The sequence below is a fragment of the Leptopilina heterotoma genome, unplaced genomic scaffold (assembly GCF_015476425.1).
Source record: "Leptopilina heterotoma isolate Lh14 unplaced genomic scaffold, ASM1547642v1 Lhet_42, whole genome shotgun sequence".
NCBI classification, from domain to species: Eukaryota; Metazoa; Arthropoda; class Insecta; order Hymenoptera; family Figitidae; genus Leptopilina; species Leptopilina heterotoma.
Window position 1 is genome coordinate 2,064,978 of NW_025111078.1, and position 18,708 is coordinate 2,083,685.

The following is an 18,708-nucleotide window of genomic DNA, read 5'->3' on the forward strand; positions in this document are numbered from 1 at the left end:
AAAAAATTTCATTATTTTCAAAATTTCTATAAAATTCATCATAACAATTTAATTATTTCTTAAAAATTTAATAAATTCTTCGAAACATTTCAATTATTTTTATAAATAGTAAAATTCTTCGCAATAATACAATTATTTTTATAAATAGTAAAATCCTTTGCAGAAATTCAATTCTTTTCAAAACAATTTTAATAGAAAAATTCATAAAATTCATTTATTTTCAAAAAATTTAATAAATTCTTCGGAACAATTCAATTATTTTTATAAACAGTAAAATTCTTCGCAATAATTCAATTAGTTTCAATAAAATTTTAATAAAATTCTTCTTCAAAAAAATTCAATTATTGTTTTCATAAATTTTCAATTAAAATTATTAAAGAAACTCCATTAGTTTAAACAAAATTCAAAGAAATTCTTCAAAAGAATTTAATTAGAATATTTTAAAATTTTAATAAAATTCTTCGCGAGAATTCAGTTATTTTCCTAAATATAATATAATTCTTTAAAGGAATTCTATTATTATCAAATTTTTTGATAAAATTCTTTGCAAGAATTCGATGATTTTCAATACATTAATTTTAAAATTGAAAATATTTGAAAAGAAAAATTACAAAAAAAATACAAAAAAAGATTAAAATTAAAAATATTTGAAAAGAAAAATTACAATTAAGTTAAGAAACAAAAATCGTGTATAAAAAACAATAAAACATAAAAAATAATAAGAATAATAAAAAGTACAAAGAGAAATGAAATAATAAATAATATCGAATTGTTGCCCAGGTCAAGGACCTATTTTTATTATTATTATTATTATTATTATTATTATTATTATTATTTCATTAACTTCCTTTATTTCAATTAACCAAAATGTTTTGTAATATGAATCGCGCGATATTTACTTGAGACTTATACAAATTAAATTAAACATAAAGATAATCGTGCAACTATAGACATGACATTGTTAATCACTGCCTTGTATATAATGATTGTGATAACGAGAGAGAGAGAGAGAGAGAGAGAGAGAGAGAAAACCATGTGTGCTAATCAGAAACGTGAGTGCTCGAATTGATATGAGATAAATTTTTATCATATTATGATTTTCCCAGCATTCTCTTCAAAAAAAAAAAAAAAATCAATTCTCGCTGTTTTATTGCCAAATAATTTTTTGCGATGATTTCTCTCGCGCGACAATTTATATTTTCCCCTCCTCTAAAGCGTCCTCGAGGCGCCATGCCTCTGGTATTTAAATATTTCGTAAAAGAAAAGCAATAAAAAAAGTGATAAATTTATTGTTTTCTCTCTTTTTTTATTCTGTACAGTAATCAATGATTTTTTTTAATGTAATTAAATATTAATTAAGTATAAAGCTATCCATAGCAAAGTTTATCTGTTTTGATATTAAAATTATTATAAATCTTCTAAAATGTCTTATATAAAGGCAAAATAATACAAAATATCTTGAATGACTTTTTATTTTTGTTAAGGAAGGTCAGAAGAAGGTTAATTGTCATTCATTTTTTTTCGGAGTATTTTAGATTCTCTATATTGATGATAGAATTTTTTTAATGCCTTATTTTTATTTATTTATTACTTTACTATTTATTATTTATTAAAAAAAAAAATTTCACGAAAGAATTCAAATTTTTTTTCTTAATTCGTTAGGAAAAAATTTCAAAAGAATTCAATTATTTTCTAAAATTTTTATAAATTCTACAAAAAAATTCAATTTTTTTTTATTTTTTGTTTCATAAATGTTTGATAATATTTTTCGAAAAAATTAAATTATTTTCTAAACTTTTAATAAATCATTCGAAACAATTCAGTTATATTTCTAAATACTAAAATTCTTTGCAAAAATTCAATTATTTTCAAAATTTTTAATTAAAATTATTAAAGAAACTATATTGTTAAAAAAAAATTCAAAGAAATTCAACAAGAAGACTTTAGAATTTTTTAAGATTTTAATAAAATTCTTCACGATAATTCAATTATTTTCCTAAATAATAAAATTCTTCCAAGAAATTCTATTAACAGATTTTTAAAATTTATTATTTTATCATTATTTACTTTTTTTTACTATTATTTATATTACTAAAAAAATTAAATAAAAAAAAATTTTACTAAACGATTTATTCGTTTTCTTCTTCTTTTTTATGAATCATTATTTCGCTACGTGTTTTTTTTTTTTTTTGTAAAAAATAATTTTTCAAATGACAATCGGCTCTTAAAGAATCTCAAGAATTCCACATGATTTTATGAAAATATAATAAATTCGTGGAAGCAAAAATTCCGTCTCGTAAAAAATGACTCACACGAAATTTTCTCAAATAACAAAATTTTTCTTCAATGAAAATCAAATTAAAATTAGTATCGAATTCTTTCGAAATGAAAATTTAAATGGAATAAAAATTCGCCTAATATGGAATTGAATAGAAATTCTATTAAATAAATATTGATTTAATTGGAAATTCTCTTAAATAACTATTGAATTAAATGAAAATTCTATCAAATAATTATTTACTGATGTAAACAAATATTTTTCTTCTACTATTTATAGATAAAAATTTACACAATTCATTCGTTTCAGAGTTAAATTTTAAAATGACAAAATTTGATCGATTCTTTTATTGTTTTATTGCTTTTAAAAATTTCGTTAAAGCAGATTTTTTCTAAATAACCATTAATTTCAATTGGAATTCTTTTTCAATCAGAATTAAGAAAAAAATTTAATTCTTTCGTGAAATTAGTTTGAAAATAATTGAATTTTTGTTAAGAATTTCACTATTTATAAATTTAAATATAATTGAATTGTTCGAAGGATTTATTACAATTTTATAAAATAATTTAATTTTTTCGAAAAATATTAAAAATTTTTAAAAAAATTGAATTCTTTCATAAAATGTTATTAAAATTTTATTAAAAATAATTGAATTTTTGCAAAAATTTTATTATTTAAAAAAAAATAATTGAACTGTTTCGAAGGATTTATTAAAGATTTTGAAAATAATTGAATTTTTTTCATATATTTTATAGTTAGGAAAAATATTGAATTCTTTCGTGAAATATGTTATTGAAAACAATTGAATTTTTGCAAAGTTTTTATACTATTTTTTTATACTATTAAAAAAAATAATTGAATTGTTTCGAAGAATTTATTAAAATTTTTGAAAATAATTGAATTTTTGCAAAGATTTTAAACTATTTAAAAAAATAATTAAATTGTTTCGAAGGATTTATTAAAATTTTTGAAAATAATTGAATTTTTTTGAAAAATGTTATAACAAATTAGGAAAAAAAATTGAATTCTTTAGTGAGAGAAATTATTTATTTTATTGAAAATAATTGAATTTTTGCAAAGATTTATTTAAAAAATGATTGAATTCTTTCGAAGGATTTTTTAATATTTTAGAAAATAAATTGAATTGTTTTTTCATATATTTTTCTAATTAGGAAAAAAGTTGAATTCTTTCGTGAAATTTTATTGAGAAAATAATTGAATTTATGCAAATATTTTCATAATTAAAAAAATAATTGAATTCTTACAAAGAAAAATAATTTAATTCTTGCGAAGAATTTTATTAAAATCTTTGAAATTAATAAACAATAATAATTTATGTATTAGTAAATTAGTTAATATCTGAATTTTTTTTAAGTTTGAATCTGGAATTATTTAAAATAAAAAATTTTCTAATTTTCATAATAATAAATTATAGCTAGTGTAATTAATTAATTAGAAAAAATTCAATCTAACGAAATCAATAAATTAATTGAAAAGAAATTTTGTAACAGCAAAAAATAATTTATATTCATTTTTTTTAAATTTATAGTCTACTTTTTCGTGTATAGAAAAAAATGCGGAAAATAGGCCAATTTTTATGTAATTCTTGTGCAAAGAAATTTTTATTAAATATCAATTCAGATTAATCAAAATTCCATTGAATTAAAAACACGATAAAATGAGAATTCTATTTTTTCTAGTTAATTTTTTATCTACTTTTTATTTCGTATTTATTTTCAAATAACCAAAGTTTGTCTTTTGTATTTGGACGAAATAAAAAGTACATGTAATTAATTAATTTAAAAAAAATTCAATCTAACGAAATCGATTAAAAATTCTGAATATTAGTAAATTTTTAATTATTCTCGAAAGAGAGAAATGGGAAATATTTTTCTCGAATTTCCGGAAGCAATTTCCGTAAGTATTAGGAAAGAATTATAATGACGTTAATGAGCTTGGGAGAGACTACTCACACAAGATGATCGTGATTAAGGTCAAGTCTAACGATGGACATCCTCAGCTCCTTAAAGTCATGCCTCGATATGTCGCGCAATTGTGAATGTGACACCCTCAATGTTATCTGCTGTTCGGGGGTGAATTTCCCGCTAAGCGCCTCCGCAACCTGATCGAATGATTCCATTTTTTCGCAAACAACTTCAATTCGTTCCAAATGAATGTGTCCATTTCCATTGTTATTATTTCCATTATTACTCAAACTTGGATTAATAATCGGCGCCTCTTGACGGCATGTACAGGGGCTGATTTCCCGCCTGACAGCACAATGAAGACTTGAACTCGCTGCCAATCCCAATAGTGTATACAACAATCCCGACATGATTTCAAAAAAAAATACTCTATATAATTTTCTTTTTTTCTTTTGCCTAGAGATGATCCATGAGAAATATTTTGTCGATTCACGCAGGCAAGTTGTGTGTAAAAAAAATAATCCTTTCGAGTTTTTGCGAAAAAAAAATTTAAATTCCTGTTCCTATTGGTTCCACATTGGACACTCCACACTATTATTTCACCTTTTTTTTTAATCGAAAAATTTATATTTTTTGTTAAAAAAAAAAAAATTGATTCTTTTGAGCACAGAAGCAACAAGTTATCAAAATTCCACTGCACTGACACTATCAACTGGGGCTCATTAGAAACATTTTTCTCTTTTTTTTTCTTTCGTGGGGGTGGTTGAGATTTTTAGTTCCTCGAGGCGGAATTGTCACACCAATTGGACTTTTTTTTCTTTTTGTTATTATTTTTTGTTTTTTTTTTTTGATCGATCAACACACGTATCGAGACGAGTCAGAGTGTCTCGACGAATTATCGTGATCGGCCTTCCTCTTGGCGCCACGGACGCGGCAACGACATTAAGTCGCCACCCGCAGTGCGAGACTTACTTATAGTCTCACGTCGACGCGGCGCCGCGCTGCAGGGAGGGCTTTCCATACACGCTGTACAGCAGCATCCAGTAATGCATTTTTATTTGTTTATCTGTATCAATTTTCCTCAATTATCAAGTGGGTTATGCCCAATAGTATCGACAGTTCTGTAAAGAGAGAGAAAGATAAATATTCAAATTTCTTTCTCAAAAAAACCTTCATTCAAAGACAATTTTCATACAGAAGAATTTTACCTCTGAAAATTGCGGCTTATTAATCTTATTCTTGCTTATTAATTTTGCGCAAAAAAATTCTTAGTCGATTTAATGTTCGAAAAATATTGTTTCGTTCAATTTCCCAAATTTCTCCAGGAAAAGCTTTCTTCAGATAATTTTCTTTTTTCAACTCCAAGTTTTCCTAAAACACAATTACTAAAAATTATTAATTGTTCCAATTTTCATTGTAACTAATTATTTTATTCAAATTGATCATTTCATTCGTTTTAAAATTTGATCGATTGGCCTTTTTTCTATTACAGGCATCACAGTAGCTTTTTTCCTCAGAAAAGGTACTAAAAATAATTGAAATTGAAATTAAATTTTAACTTAATTTAAAATATTGTATTGAAAATAATTGAATTCCAGCAAAGAATTTTATTATTTATGAAAAGAATCGAATTCTTCCCAAGAATGTTATTAAAATTGTACTGAAAATAATTTAATTCTTATCAAGAATTTGATTTAAATTTTAGAAAATAATTAAAGTGTTATTTTAATTTTTAAAAAAATAATATTGTTTTGTTAATAATTTTTATTGGAAATTTTAAAAGTAATTGAATTTTATGAAAAATTTCTCTAAAGTTTCTAAAATAATCGTACTCTATTATTAATTGTAATTAATAATTTTATTAAAAATAATTGACAGAAAAATAAATTCTTTTAAAGAAGAATTTTATTTGTTTTCGTAAATTATTTCAAATTTTTTTTCTTTAAAATTTTTGACAATAAACGAAATCAATTAATATTGTTAAAAATAATTGTATTTTTTCTAGGAATTTTATTTTAAATTTATTAAAAATAATTATGAATTCCTCCAAGGTATTTTACGTTTTATAACAATAAATGAATTCTTGCAAGGAATTTTTGGAAATAATTACATTTTTTTTGGAAGAATTTTATTAAAAATCCAATTCAATTGTTTCGAAGGATTTTTTAAAATTTAAGAAAATAATTGAATTCTTTTGGAAAATTTTATTAAAATAGATATATTGAATATCATTGAATTTAGGAAAATTTTTGCAAATAATTGAAATTTTGCCAAGAATTTTATTAAAATTTTTGAAAATAATTGAATTTTGAAGAAGAATTTTATTATTTTTAAAGAGAATTGAAATTTTGACGAGAATTTCTTTAAATTTTTGAATAATATTGAATTTTTGCGAAGAATTTTATTACTTTTGAAAATAATTGAATTTTTGCGATCAATTGAAACTTTTTCAAAATTCAAATTTATTTAGTGTTTTTAACTAATTTTTAATTTTAATTCTTCGATAAATTTATTATTTTTAATAATTAATTAAATATATTAAAAAAATGTAACTAATTTCAGAATAATTGAAATTTTGAAAATTTTTGCAAAAATTTAAGTTCTTCAGAATTTCTCATGAAATTCATTAAAAATTGAAATTTTATAAAATTTTAAATTAAAATCTTTTGAAGTTAATTTGTTTATGAAAAATTCTAAACGCAACTCTTTTCAAATTCAATTAATTTTGAAATCTATAAATAAAATTATTCATTAAATATTTTCTAAGTAATAATTTTATGATTGAATTCTTTCGTGGAATTTTTTTGAAAATAATTGAATTTTTGCAAAGAATTTTACAAATTTATAAATTGTATAATAATTGAATTGTTCCAAAGGATTTATTAAAATTTAAGAAAATAATTGAATTCTTTTAAAAAATTTTATAACGAAATAAGAAAAAAATTGAATTCTTTCGTTGAATTCGTTTGAAAATAATTGAATTTTTGCAAAGAATTTTACAATTTATAAATTGTATAATAATTGAATTGTTCCCAAGGATTTATTAAAAGTTTAGAAAATAATTGAATTTTTACAAAGATTTTTTAACGAATTAAGAAAAAAAAATTGAATTCTTTCATGATATTTTTTAGAAAATAATTGAATTTTTGCAAAAAATTTTACTATTTATAAAAATAATTGAATTTCTACGAAGAATGATATTATTTATGAAAATAATTGAATTCCTCCGAAGAATGTTATTATTTATTAAAATAATTGAATTCTTGCGAAGAATTTTATTAAAAATTTTCGAATTACTAAACAAGAATAATGAATTAGTAAATTAGTTAATAATCAATATTTTTGAAGTTTGAATTTAAAATTATTCAAAAATTCATATTTGAAAATAAAAAGTTTCCTAATTTGCATAATAATAAATTGAATATAACGTTCCGCGCGTTAGTTCGTGAATAACTTTTCTTATTTCTTCCAAGGGTTGAAAAATGTTTCTCACAAATCAAGCATTGAAAGAAGAAAAAAAAACAATCTTTTTTTTTGCTGCCGATAAAACACGCATTGATATCTCTATAAATCTATACGACAAGACATCCGACTATTTTTATCTACACTTAATTTTCCACTTTCTAATTTTCCTCCATCGCACCTTATCGAGATGTCTTCGAGTACTTGAAAAAAACAATCTTCGTCTCGTAATATTTTTTTTTTTTATCGAAAAGAAGACCTGCATTTTATTTCAATTTATATTATACTTTGTCTCAAAGACTATCCATCATTCATTCTATTTAATTACTATTTGAAAAGAGAGAAAAAAATCTCGTTTCCTCTTTTCTTATCTCTCTCTCTCTCTCTATGTATCCTTCTAAAAATTTTATTGACCACTGCGCCTTTACAAATTGTTATTGATGTTATCTCCGTGAAAAAGAAGCTCTATATTCAATATCGAATACGGAATTTCAAAGACTTATTAAACTCTTGACCTTTACGTTACGCTGCAATGAAAAATAAGATCAACAGATTTTTAACAAAGAATAACGTAAACATTTTTTAGTAGCAAAATAAATACCAAATTTTTTTAATTAAATTTATTTTCTTCTCTACACTCAAAAAAGAAAAATTTATTTGATTTAAATAACCGATTACTTGACTATCAATTAAATATTTAATTGAATCAAATAATATTTATTGGAGTTAATTAATCGGTTCATAATTCATATTTGCTTCAAATACTGAAATTATTGACATTCAAATACCATTTAATTGACTCCAATAAATATTATTTGATTCAAGTAAATATTTAATAGATAATAATCGTATAACGGATAATAATAATAATTAATCCGTTATTTGAATCAAATAAATTTCTTTCTCAGTGAAACTAAAAGAATAAAAAGTAAAAAAGTTAAAATTTTTAAAATTTAAATTAACAAAATTTTAAAATTTTGTTTACTTGAAAAAATTTGTTAAAAAATATTTTTAATTTATTTTTAATATATTTTAATATATTTTTAATATATTTTAATATATTTTTTATATATTTTTAAATATATTTTTAAATATATTTATTAATATATTTATTAATAATTTTTAATATACTTTTAATAAATTTTTTGTTTTAAACTTAATTTGGAAAAAAAATTTGCAAAAAAAATAACCATTAACAGAACACTTTTAGAAAAAAATTTCAAGCTCAAAAAATATATATTTTGTTTTATCAAATCTATAGAAAGATTAATGAAGATTTTCACACTATTAAGTAAAAAAAAAAGAAGAGAAAAAATTAATTAATAACTGGACACATACACAAAGTAAAGTCACATGTTTGAACTTGAAAACCGGAAATAAGCACATTAAACTAAATCAATGATTGCGATGAATTCTTTTTTTTTTTTACTCTTTTAGAAGAGAAAATGAGAATAAGTAATGGGACGAGACGCTTCTCGCATATGGATCGTTCCATAACGAAGCGTATAATACAAATGCGATCAGCGTATTTGCATCGATAAGGGAGAGAGAAAAAAAAGAGGATTGCTCAACTTTTGACCTTTCACAGCCATATATACTTATTATTATAGGGGAATGGAAAATATGAGATAATTAAATTTACTCTAATATTAACAAAATTTACGTATTTTTAATATTGTATCCTTAAAAAATTTTTTCCCCTTTTTTTAACAAGGGACATGTTTTCTTTTTCTTTTTTTCGAAGAAAAGAATAAGATATCGCTGAGAATAGATGATATCGAGGTGGTCGAACCTATCGACACTCCAGGAATGCTGGTTTCGTTTGGAACTACAAGCTTCTGTTGCTACTGCTTTTACGAATCTCGGCCACGTGATCAGGGACGCATTTCACATAATATTTAATTGTACATGCACTTTTTTTTTTATTTTTGCAATTTTTCTATATTCCTCGAACACTAGTTCAACTCTATTTAAACCAATTTTCAAATTAAAAAAAAGGGGATTTTAATTTAACCAAATCTTCTTTTTACTTGACAAAAAGAATTTTGAATTCTGAATTTCGATTTAAACGACTTTTAACGAATTATAATTATTTGTCATTATTTTTTTTTAAATAATAAAACTAACAACCATTCGCACGCTAAAGCGCGCGGCTAACTTCTTCATTGATTTTTAAAATAAAATTTATTTTAAAAATTTTTAATTCAAATTTTTGTTGAAAACACTAAAAAAAATTCAATTTTGGAGAAATTACGAATAATTGCATAAATTCAATTATTTTCAAAAATAATAAAATTCTTCTTATAAAATTCAATTATGTTCAAAATTTGAAAAAAAAATTCTCGTCAAAATTCCAATTATCCTTATAAAATAAATAAAAATTTTCTTTGAAATTCAATTATTTTCAAAAATTTTAATAAAATTCTTGTCCTAATTTCAATTATTTTGAAAAAATTTCTTAATTCAATCATTTTCAATATTTATTATTTTAATAAAATTTTCCAAAATAATTCAATTATTTAAAAAAAATAATTGCAAAGAATTTTACTATTTAATAAAATAATTGAATTTTTTCAATTGGATTTATTAAAATTTTAGAAAATAATTAAATTATTTCAATGAATTTATTTAGAAGTTTTAAAAATAATTGAATTTTTGCGAAGAATTTTACTATTTATAAAAATAATTGAATTGTTTCGAAAAATTTAAAAAAAGTTTAGAAAATAATTGAATCGTTTTGAAAAATTTAATAACGAATTTAGAAAAAAATAATTGAATACTTTGCCGAAATTAAATTGTATTGAAAGTAATTGAATTCTTCCGAGGGAATATTATTATTTATGAAAATAATTGAATTCTTGCGACGAATGTTAGTAAAATTTTTTAAAATAATTGAATTGCTGAGAAGAATTTTATTATTTATGAAATTTTTACAAAATAATTGAATTCTTCTCAGAATTTCATTACAATTTTCTAAAATATAATTTAATTCATTCAAAGAATTTTATTAAAATGTAGAAAATAATTAAATTCTTTCGAAGAATAGATACTATTAAATTTCTTTAATTTATTCAATATAATCAATTTTTTTAATAATTGTATTTAATAATTTTACTATTAAAATTTTTTTAAATTATTGATTGAAAATTAAACTATTTTGAACAATTTTATTAGAGTTTTTGTAAATAATTAGTTTTTTTTTGAATAATTTTAATTGAAAATTTTGAAAATAATTCAATTCAACAAAGAATTTTTTTTCCTTTTTTTTTTAAATAATCGTGTCTGTTAATAATTGTAATTAAAAATTTGATTATTGAAGTCTATTAACATTGAAGAATTTTATTATTTGTAAAAAATAATTTAATTTTTGCGATGAATGTTACTACTAATAGAAAAAAATAAATTGTTTCCAAAGGATTTATGAAAATTTTAGATAATAATTGATAGTAGTAAGAAAATGATAAAAATTAAATTCTTTAGTGAAATTTTTTTGAAAATAATTGAATTTTTGCAAAGACTGTTTAAAAAAATAATTAAATTCTTTCAATGAATTTATTAAAATTTTAAATTAAATAATTGAATTCTTTCGTGAAATTGTATCAAAATTTTGTTGAAAATAATTGAATTTTTGCGAAGAATTTTACTTTTTATAAAAATAATTGAATTGTTACGAAGAATTGATTAAAAGTTTGGAAAATAATAAATTGAATCTTTTTGAAAAATTTTATAACGAATTTAGAAAATAATAATTGAATTCTTTCCTGAAAGTAATTCAATTCTTCCGAGGAATATTATTATTTATGAAAATAATTGAATTCTCACGAAGAATTTTATTAAAATTTTTAGAAATAATTGAATTCCTTTGAAGAATTTTACTTTTTATAAAAATAATTGAATTCTTCCAAAGAATGTTATTATTTATGTAAATAATTGAATTCTTGCGAAGAATTATATTACAATTTTTGAAAATATAAACAAATAATTATGTACTTAATAAGTGAATTTTTCAAATTTTAATTATGAAATTATTCAAAAATTAAAAATTGAAAATAAAAAATTTTGTTAATTGCATAATTAATAATAAATCCAACATCACCTTCCGCGCGTAACATTTTTTAGTTAAGAATTTAATTATTTCGAATACAATTTTAACTGAATTTCTCGAAAGAATGTCAATTTTCTTTTAAACAATTAAACTATACATACAATTTTAATAAAATTCTTCAAATTCCATTATTATTTAAATTTTTTTTAAAGAAATCGTCAAAATAATAATGTGAAGAAAAATTTACTAATAAATTAAAAATAGAACGAAATGTCCAAAATAAGTTCTTTTTATATGGTAAAATCTTCATTATCTGACATCATTAATCAATATAATAGTGTATAGTTCTCTCCAAATCTAAATTTCACTGGTTTTTAATGTGATAAATCACAAGTTACATGGCGCCTCGCACCAACCAAATAAATCATTGAAATTCTTTTGAAAAAACAAATTTTCAAATATGAATTTTTGAATTAAATTTTCGTCAAATTTTCTATATGTGAATTAACGAAATAAAATAAAATATACTATATATGAGAAAGTGTTTTTTTTCTCTCTTTCTGGGTTTTTTTTTAAATGTAAATAAACTGTGTTGAAAGAGAAGTGAGTAAAGATATTGTCTCCATAACTATTTATTTTTGATATGTGGCGCTAGCCGATAAGAACCAATCCCCTTTTGAGTATTACAGATAGATAAATCTATCTCTTGGTGACACTACAGAAGGGAAGCTTTAGATAAAGATTTATCGTTCATCGGCACATAGAAAACTGTCGTAATTTTTTTTTCTCTCCCTCTTTTTTTTCTTTTTCTTTTTTTACTTTCTAAATTAACAATTTTTTTCATGTTTTCGCAAACAAAAAAAATTTTGTTATACCTTAAATCTCAATTAATAATTCTATAATTTAACATAATCGCAAAAAAGGTAATTTCTCTTCTACTTACATAATTAAGAATTTCGAATAATATTCCATTGTTCCAATTCCAAAATTTTGTCCAAGTGAATCCAATCGTTTTGTCATTGTTCTTTTTTGTAAGTCGCTGTTCAGTACTTCCGCATTTAAATACCTAAAAACAAATTAATTTTTAGATTTTTTAAATATTGCAATTCAATTAAAGTTTTTACTTTCTAAACAATAATTTTGATTAAATGATCAAAAAAAAAAGGAATCAACATTTTAGTAATTAAAAAAACAATATGTAAAATTCATATATAATATTATAAATTCACAGCTTCGAGAAAATGAAAGTCATAGTGTAATGATTCAGGAATGTGTATATATATATATCTATATATATAAAAAAAGGAAAAGAAAAAAAATACCGTGGAACGAAAATTCTTTTACGAACTTGATCATTTTACCCTCAGTCGAGTCTTACTTCTTCAGAGAAACAGATCCAATGTTTGCTCCGCGATCCTTCCCGAGATAAAAAAAAAACCAGGTACCTGTAAGTAGGAAGAAAAGAAAATATTTACTTTATAGATTACAAAAAAATTAATAAACATTATTTATTTAGAGAATAAATATTCTATTTATCAAAAATAATAATTTATTTTTCAGTTTTTCATTAATCAATTTTCAAAATGGAAATACGAATTTTTCAATTAACAACGCTAATAGTATTAATTATCACTATCAATGCGACTGCTAATGATTTTTTCGATTTACTCGAGAATGAGGAGTTTCGAATTAATTTAATAAAATGCATCTCTGAAGATGAACCATGCGAATCGCCAATGGATCGGATAAAACGTAAGGAACATTGTTTTTTTACATCTTGTATCATTTTTCAACAAAAAGTATTTCTAAATTTATAAAAGGAAAATTTAAAAATACTTAAAAACTATTTTTTTAATTATAAATTTCCAAACAAAATTTTAAATAATAAATTAAAGGATTGTTTCTTTCCTTTTTATTTATTTTTATTTATTTTCATTTATTTTTATTTATTTTTATTTATTTTTATTTATTTTCATTTATTTTCATTTATTTTTATTTATTTTCATTTATTTTCATTTATTTTCATTTATTTTCATTTATTTTCATTTATAATAAAAAAAAAGGAATTGACACAGTTTTGAAAATTAATAATTTCCAAAATGTGATGCGAAAAATTTAATGTATGAACTTTAATGCATAAAAATTGATTTCTTTCAGCAATGGTGGTCAATGCTGTATTAAATTACTGTCCTAATTGTACGGCATTTGAAGAAGAGCAAGGAAAAAAATTCATGTCTTACTTGCAAACGCGTCATCCCCTAGAATGGATAGCAGTCGACGATCGTTATATTTATTAACTATTAATATTACTATTACAATTAGTAATAATTACTAACAAATAAAATAATTTTGTAATTATTGTTATACTAATAAGTTTGTAATTATATTGAAATTAATGTATTTTTCTAAACACGAAACAGAAATTTTTTTTTTATGAATAAATAACTATTTACAAAAAAAAGCGTTTGTTTTATTCCAAAAAATCCAAATTTAATTTTTTTTTCTCTAACAATTCTCAAACATTGAATAGTAATTTTTGATTAAAACTTTTGAAAAATTCAAATATTCGAATTTCCCGAATTTTTCATTTTTGTTATTTTCTTTAAATATTTTCTGTATTTTCTGTATTTTTTGCATTTTTAACATTTTTATTATTTCTACTTTGAATATTTAAAAAGTAAAAAAAAAAAGAATCTTGTGTGGAAATTTGAATTAAATTGAAAAGAAAAAAAAATTCGTGCTAAATATATATTCGTCTTGATAGCGGACAATGGACTCGAATTGTTATTGTCAGATAATAATTATTCACCGGGCAGTAAGACGAGGACAAATCAATGTTTCATCCCGGTTGTTGAATTTGGGATCCGTGACCGTTCTTAATCCTCAGGGGGCACAAGTACACTATAGGGGGCAACTACTTGTGACAGTTAACAAATGCGAGAATGCGGCCTGGCGCCAACGCACACAATCTCAAATAAACGCGCACAAATAATCTATTTCAACTCACTCAACAATTCTCATATGTGAGCCTTCATGAAACAGATTTCATTGCACGCAAAAATCCCATTGCTCTCCAGTTCTAGAAAATAAATAAATAAATAAATAAAGCAAACAGAAAAAGGAACTTATTTTCACTAAACAATTTTAAAATCTATTTTTATTCTTTTAGAGAAATGATTGTGTATCGATATATTTTACCAAGATTTAGATATTAGAGCTCGAACCAGTAAAAGTATTTAAAAATAATAAATACGAACTTTACGGACCAAAAATGAAAAATTACGGACCAACTGACAAAAATATAATCAGGCCGAGTCAAATAAAGGAACATTTTACTTAAAACTAGAAATTCAATTTTTTATAACTATAAAACATGAAGAAATCGATAACTCCGAGTCTTCGACTCGGAGTGATCCATTTATTCATGTTTTAATTTTTTTTTTAATTTTAATTAAAAATCTTAACAAAATTCAATTATTTATAAAAATTGCAATTATATTAGTAACTTCTCCTAAATTTAATTATTATCTAAAACTTTAACTAAAATTCATTTTTAAAACAATTTTTATTAGAAAATTTATGAAAATAATTGAATTATTCCGAAGAATTTTAGATAAGAATTTATTTTTTGAAAATAATTAAAATTCAATTCCTGTAAAGGATTCAATAATGCTTTTGGTAAATAATTTAATTCCTGTGAAGAATTTTATAAAAAGTTTTTAAATAATTGAATTCCTGATAAAAATTATAATAATTTTTGAAAATAATTTAATTTCTGCAAAGAATTTTAATAAATTTTTGGAAAATAATTGAATTCCTGTGAAGAATTTTATTATTTTTGGAAAATAATTGAATTCCTGTAAAGAATTTTATTATTTTATTATTTTTGGAAAATAATTGAATTCATGTGAATAATTTTATTAATTTTTGCAAATAATTGAATTTCTGCGAAGAATTTTAATAAATTTTGAAAATAATATTGAATTCCTGTGAAGAATTTTATTATTTACGAAAATAATTTGAATCACCGTAAAAATTTTATTATTTATGAAAAAAATTTTGTACCTAAATATTGAAATTCCAGTGAAATTTTTATTATTTTTTGAAAATAACTAAAAGTTTGTGTAGAATTTTATTAAAAATTTTTTTAAATAATTGAATTCTTTTGGAAACTTTTATGAAAATAGTAGATATTGAAAATCATTGATTTGAGGAAAATTTTTGAAAATAATTGAATTTCGAAGGAAGAATTGAATTATTTGTAAAGATAATTGGAATTTTGACGAGGATTTAAAAAAAATTTTGAACATAATTGAATTTCTGCGAAGAATTTTATTACTTTTGAAAATAATTGAATTTCTGCAATGATTTGTAATTTTTCTAAAATTCTCCAAATTATATCGTAAAATTTACGAACTTTTCACCTTTTTTTTAATCAAATTACGAATTTTACGGCCGATAATAACTAAAAGTAAAAATTCGAGAAATGAAAAATTGTTTTAGTAGGAATCGTAGCGAAATGGAAATATTAAGTTGAGAAGAATAATTATTGTCCTTTGGCTTTGTTATTATTTTAAAGGACGAATAAATTTGATAAATTTAATAAATTTTGTGATTAATGGTGTAATAAATTAAGATTTAAAGAAACATATGTTACCACTCAGTAGTTTGTGTGTGTGTGAAGTGTTTTGCTTTTTTAAATGCCATACTTTTGTTGTTGTTGATGTTCTTCTTCTTCTTCTTTTTTTTCCTCCATTTTTCTCTTCGACAGGCGCCGGACCGCAACGGTAGACAGGACGCGCCACACTTCCTGCATACAAAACTGCAATAGGTCCCCATTAACATTCTTCGCGACCGCGTTTTGTATTATCTTGACCAACATCTTCTCACTCCATATCAAGTTGTGGTAAAAATCAAATAAATCTCACGTACCCTCCTCCAAACGTGTCTATATAATGTTTACAAAATACTCCTGTCAAAATAAATCATAAGCTTCATAATTTATGTATTAATAACAATTGCGACTGTTTATGCTCGAGAGCATTAAATCTTTTTCTCTACTTTTTCTATACATTCTCGAAATTTATAAATTATAATAACCTCAAGAACATATAAATTATTAACTAAACAATTTGTACAAAAAAAAATAAAGTGAGATAAAAATATCATCTCGAGATATAATAATAGAAACAAAAATTAGTCGCATTGAATTTTTTCAAGTGGCACAAAACTTTTTTGTTTCCTAACTTTTAAAATAATTTTTCTTTAGAAATGTTTTCAATTTTAAAATTAATTTACTGAAAATCATTAAATGTTTACAAAGAAAAAAAAATTTGAGAATTGATTGAATTTCTCCGAAGAATTTTATTATTTATGAAAATAATTTAATTCTTGCAAAGAATTTTATTAAAATTATGGAAAATCCTAATTAAATTCTTTAGAAGAATTTCTTTTAATTTTTTTTAATTAAAGGAGTTTCTTTAATAATTTTAATTAAAAATTTTGACAGTAATTGAATTTTACAAACAATTTCTTTCAAGTTTTTAAAATAATCGTGTTTCTTAATAATTGAAATTAAACAATTAAATTATTGAATTTTATTGAAATTTTTAGAAAATTATTAAATTCCTATCAGAATTTGATTTTACAATTTTCTAAAATAATTTAATTAATTTAAGGAATTTTATGAAAATATAGAAAATAATTGAATTGTTTTGAAAAATTTTATTACAAAATTTAAAAAAATTGAATTGTTTTGAAGGATTTTTTATAATTTTAGAAAATAATTGAATTCTTTAAAAAAAATTTATAACAAATTAAAAAAAATTGAATTCTTTCGTGAAATTTTGTTAAAAGTTTTTAAAAAATTGAATTTTGGCCAAAAAATTACTATCTATAAATATAATTGAATTCTTTCAAAGAATGGTATTAAGTAAGCATAATAATTATAAATAAAAATAAAAAAATTGCAAAAGACAACGAAGTGGCATCATAACCTAAAAGGCAACTTTTAATATACGCAAAAGAATAAATTTCAACTATTAAATGATTAACAGTACTGAGATGTGAAATTTCGAGCAATTTTGCTGCAAAACTTGTTAACCATTTAAAAATAAAAACATAAAAATAAGAACAAAAGGATTAATAATAATCATAAAAATTTGTTTCGACTGTCGGTTGTAAAATATTTTTTGCAATAAAAAAAGTTGTAGGTTATTTACTAGTAAAAAATATTTTTACTAACTTGTGATCCTTGTGATTCTTATGAAAGTAACTGTAACAATTATTCAGTGTTTGAAAATAAAAAATAAGACTTACGAACAATAAAATCATCGAAGAAATTCTCTGCGTGGTCACATTTCTTCGCAAACGGAATTGCGGATACTAAAATTTGCCATAACAATTTTATAGACATTATTTTAGACGTTTTAAAACACATTATCTCCCGTACACTCCCATAGTTATATATTTCAATCTTTGTTTCTTGCAATTATCTAAAGTCAACGAAAAAACAAGAGAAGTGCGGTCAGTTAATAACGAATTTTAGAACAACAAATCGTTGAAATTGCGCCTAAATCGCTTTATGTAAAGGTTAGGTTAGGTAGTACAGTAATAATAGAAATTTCTTTGTTTTTAAACTTATATCCCTCTCCTTATTGGCTTGCCGAACGTTGGATAAGCAAATCGATGAATTTCATTGGTGGACAAGTTTTAAGCCTATTTCCTACTGGCTGCATTTTGGAGCGAATTTCAAATTTCAAGGATTTTTCATTCAGCCATAACCAATGAGAACAGAGGTGGAAATTTATTATGGAAATTTTCCAAAATCCGTTACATGTTGTTCCGTTTAGGTTTTCTAATTTTTCTCAACACTTTTTATTTCAGTCTTTCTATAAAGTATTTTATTCAAAATTAAATTTTGGAAAAACAAAACGATAGATTGACAAAATATAATTTGTTCGCTTCAATGGCAAAAACGTAGGAACAGTGCAAGTTTC

General features: G+C 22.0%; 2 protein-coding genes and 1 long non-coding RNA gene across 4 annotated transcripts in view; 1 reads left to right on the forward strand and 2 right to left on the reverse strand.

The window, feature by feature from the left end:
- Positions 1–5,570, reverse strand: part of LOC122506571 (insulin-like growth factor-binding protein complex acid labile subunit) — a 22,306-nt gene extending 16,736 nt beyond the window's left edge. Inside the window, exons 1-2 of the mRNA XM_043618837.1 lie at positions 5,412–5,570; positions 4,252–5,324 (exon numbers count right to left, since the gene is read on the reverse strand). Coding sequence (XP_043474772.1) covers positions 4,252–4,613 — 362 coding nt within the window. The 5' untranslated portion in view covers positions 4,614–5,324; positions 5,412–5,570. The remainder of the gene's footprint in view (positions 1–4,251; positions 5,325–5,411) is intronic.
- The window catches only part of LOC122506572, a 24,329-nt gene extending 10,208 nt beyond the window's left edge, over positions 1–14,121 (forward strand). Inside the window, exons 2-4 of one of the 2 annotated variants that reach the window (XM_043618838.1) lie at positions 12,942–13,157; positions 13,271–13,462; positions 13,868–14,121. In XM_043618838.1, coding sequence (XP_043474773.1) covers positions 13,294–13,462; positions 13,868–14,007 — 309 coding nt within the window. In that variant the 5' untranslated portion in view covers positions 12,942–13,157; positions 13,271–13,293 and the 3' untranslated portion in view covers positions 14,008–14,121. Of the gene's footprint in view, positions 1–12,941; positions 13,158–13,270; positions 13,463–13,867 lie in introns of those variants that run through there. The other variant, XM_043618840.1, reaches the window with a different exon arrangement.
- LOC122506573 lies at positions 7,643–18,251 on the reverse strand. The gene is made up of 6 exons (XR_006302010.1): positions 18,029–18,251; positions 16,420–16,682; positions 14,718–14,789; positions 13,059–13,155; positions 12,654–12,776; positions 7,643–8,192 (listed from the first exon to the last, which is right to left on the reverse strand). It is a non-coding gene; the product is annotated as an uncharacterized LOC122506573 (long non-coding RNA).
- Positions 18,252–18,708: the final 457 nt, after the last annotated feature.